A 3,238-nucleotide genomic window follows, 5' to 3' on the forward strand; every position below is an offset into this window, starting at 1 on the left:
GACCCCCCAGACACACACCCCCCACCCCCACAGGGACCCCCCCCCGAGGCCCCGGTCCTGGCCATTCACCGTCAGCGGCTCCACGTGCCCTGTGAGGCCGGGCTACTCCTCAGGAAAGTCCGGGGCCTCAGGCCCGGGGATGGGCTCCGAGAGGCCCCGCTGGGCGGCGGCGGGGGGCGGCCCCAGGAAGGTCACCCACCCGGTGAAAGCCGTGCTGGCAGGTGGGAGCACGTACCCCCACCCCCCGGGGAAGGGCACATACCCCTGGGGGGGGGGGGTCGGGGCAGAAACCCCTGAGGTAGGGAGGGATATACCCCTGAGGGTGGGGAGAACATACCCCTGGGACGGATATACCCCTGAGGGGTGGGGAGAACATACCCCTGGGACGGATATACTCCTGAGGGGTGGGGAGAACATACCCCTGGGACAGATATACCCCTGAGGGTGGGGAGAACATACCCCTGGGACAGATATACCCCTGAGGGGTGGGGAGAACATACCCCTGGGACAGATATACCCCTGAGGGGTGGGGAGAACATACCCCTGGGACAGATATACCCCTGAGGGGTGGGGAGAACATACCCCCGGGACAGATATACCCCTGAGGGGTGGGGGCAATAACGTCTTAGGGGTGAGGGATTCATACCCTTGAGGGAGGGGGAATGTAACCTGGAGGGAGTGGGCAAATATCCCCTGGTGTGGGTGGGGCACTCCTTGTGTGTAGAGAGGTAGAGGAGTGTCAAATTCACCCCCTTTGAGCACAACATTCAAGGGTTGGGCATTTAAACAGGGGAGGGGGAGTTATAAGATCCCAGAGGGAGGGGGCATGGACCCTGGGGGTAGAGGTGAATGACTGGTGGGTGGGGAAGATGTTGAGAGCAATGTCCTCAGGCTGGAGTGGGGAAGAAATGACCTCTGGGGAATTGAATGACTTGCGCATCAAGACCCCAGAGGGAGAGTGGCATTGACTCTGGGGCGAGGAAGGGTTGAACTGCCCATGGGGTGGGGCAGGGTGCTGATACTGTGGAGAGGAGTGGGGGAATGGTTAGACACATACCCAGGGTGCGGAGTCTGGACACTGACGTGGGAGGGAATGGGGTCAAGAGCTGGGCTTGGTCACCTGTGATGGGATGGAGAGAGAACCAGGGAGCTTGGCGGGTAGTGAAGGACAGGCTGATGGATACCCACCAGGTGAGATGTGGGGGATAACTGAGGATGAGGGGTTTGGAACAAGGCAAATCATGGACAGACAGGACGAGAATGGGGCAGCTGTGTGTTGGTATTGGTCTGAATTTGATACGTGCAGTGATGAATCTTCTTCTTGTCCAGGTGGAATTGCTGGTGGAATTGAAATTTGTATCACATTTCCAACCGAGTACGTGAAAACACAGTTACAGCTTGATGAGCGAGCAAATCCTCCACGTTATAAAGGCATTGGTAAAGTGTATAATCTCTTGCTGCAAGGAAACTGACCCTACTGTTACAAAGGGAATATAAAGATTCCCCTCTTCCTCCAAACTACAGTGGCATTGAAAACCAACCTGACATTGTTAAAAATCACACAACAGCAGGTTTAATTGGAAGAACACTAGCTTTCGGAGCGACACGCCTTCATCAGGTGGTTGTGAGCGGTGCTCCGAAAGCTAGTGTGTTTCCAATTAAACCTGTTGGACTATAACCTGGTGTTGTGTGATTTTTAACTTTGTACACCCCAGTCCAACACCAGCATCTCCACATCATGTGAAACCACAGGCTCCACCCTAATAGATACCCAACAATATTCTGATTGTGATTCCTTGTTCTGTAGGGTTATACCTGGTGCTGTGTGATTTTTAACTTTGTACACCCCAGTCCCAACACCGGCATCTCCACATCATGTGAAACCACAGGCTCCACCCTAATAGATACCCAACAATATTCTGATTGTGATTCCTTGTTCTGTAGGGTTATAGGGAACCAATATGGGGCAACCAGTTAAAATTCCCAACATTGGTCAGTCTAGATACAGGATACCTTGTGCTCGGAGATTGTGGATCCCTTCTGAGATCCTTACTCAGGCACAGATTGACCTCCACTAAGCTGTCTGAGGGGAGTGCTCTATTAACCATTCATGTTCCTGTAGCTAACTCTAGCAGTGAGCCAGTCAAATGTATGTGTATCTGGAAGGGACAGTTGGCCGTGGGAGGCAGGGGTTTTCATTCGTAAACAGTTGAGACACCACCTGATGAGCTCCAGGTACTGACCATCTGCTCCCTTGGCAGGTGACTGTATCCGAGTGACCATCCGGGATCACGGGCCTAAAGGACTTTACCGTGGCCTCAGCTCCCTGCTGTATGGTTCCATTCCAAAATCAGCTGTCAGGTAGGAGATTGAAGCAACAGTCTGAGATGGAAAATAAAGGCCAGAAAAGGAAGGTGCTAAATAAGGAGTACATTTCGGGATAAATCTTTCAGACAAAGTATAAGTCTGTTTTATGAAGAACATTGTGTTTTGCAGCGGTATATCTGCTGTGCAGTGATCTGTTCCATCACATTCTAGGCATTTCTTCAGGATGAATACCACAGCTTTCTACTATCTAGACAGCAGTAGACCATTCAGCCCCTCGTGCCAGCTCTACTGTTCAATTAGATCGTAACTGACCTGATAATAGCCTCATCTCAACTTTCCTACTACTTCGCGCCCCCACCTCAAAAATCTTTATTGCATCATTAGATTGAGTTTTGTAAATAGTGGCAGTGATTGTTCTGGTGAGGATACAAAGTTCGGCTGAATTTTCCAGTCATACCCCAATTTTCCTCTCTCTCGCTACATAGTTTCTTTCCCCCTATGTTTTCCTCACTCCCTGATCCAATTTATTTTTACACCTCTCCTTACCACTTGCCCCTCTTGCTCACACCTCTCTCCTCCACAACCCAAGAAGTCCCTCTCCACCCCAGTAAAAGTCCATATTATTGTAAGTATTGTAGTGGCTGAGTTCACCCTTGCCTTTGACAGAACAAGTCAAGCTGCTGATAAGGAGAAAGTGAGGACTGCAGATGCTGGGGATCAGAGCTGAAAAATGTGTTGCTGGAAACGCGCAGCAGGTCAGGCAGCATCCAAGAAGCAGGAGAATCAACGTTTTGGGCATGAGCCCTTCTTCAGGAATGAGGAAGGTGTGCCAAGCAGGCTAAGATAAAAGGTAGGGAGGAGGGACTTGAGGGAGGGGTGTTGGGAATGTGATAGGTGGAAGGAGGTTAAG

At 51.5% G+C, this 3,238-nt stretch overlaps 1 protein-coding gene across 1 annotated transcript in view; it reads left to right on the forward strand.

The window, feature by feature from the left end:
- Nucleotides 1–23: 23 nt before the first annotated feature.
- The window catches only part of LOC122563874 (tricarboxylate transport protein, mitochondrial-like), a 14,067-nt gene continuing 10,852 nt past the window's right edge, over nt 24–3,238 (forward strand). Inside the window, exons 1-3 of the mRNA XM_043718078.1 lie at nt 24–221; nt 1,330–1,437; nt 2,262–2,361. Of these exons, the coding sequence (XP_043574013.1) occupies nt 140–221; nt 1,330–1,437; nt 2,262–2,361 (290 nt within the window). The 5' untranslated portion in view covers nt 24–139. The remainder of the gene's footprint in view (nt 222–1,329; nt 1,438–2,261; nt 2,362–3,238) is intronic.

This window comes from Chiloscyllium plagiosum, chromosome 28, assembly GCF_004010195.1.
Source record: "Chiloscyllium plagiosum isolate BGI_BamShark_2017 chromosome 28, ASM401019v2, whole genome shotgun sequence".
In the NCBI taxonomy this organism is placed as follows: domain Eukaryota; kingdom Metazoa; phylum Chordata; class Chondrichthyes; order Orectolobiformes; family Hemiscylliidae; genus Chiloscyllium; species Chiloscyllium plagiosum.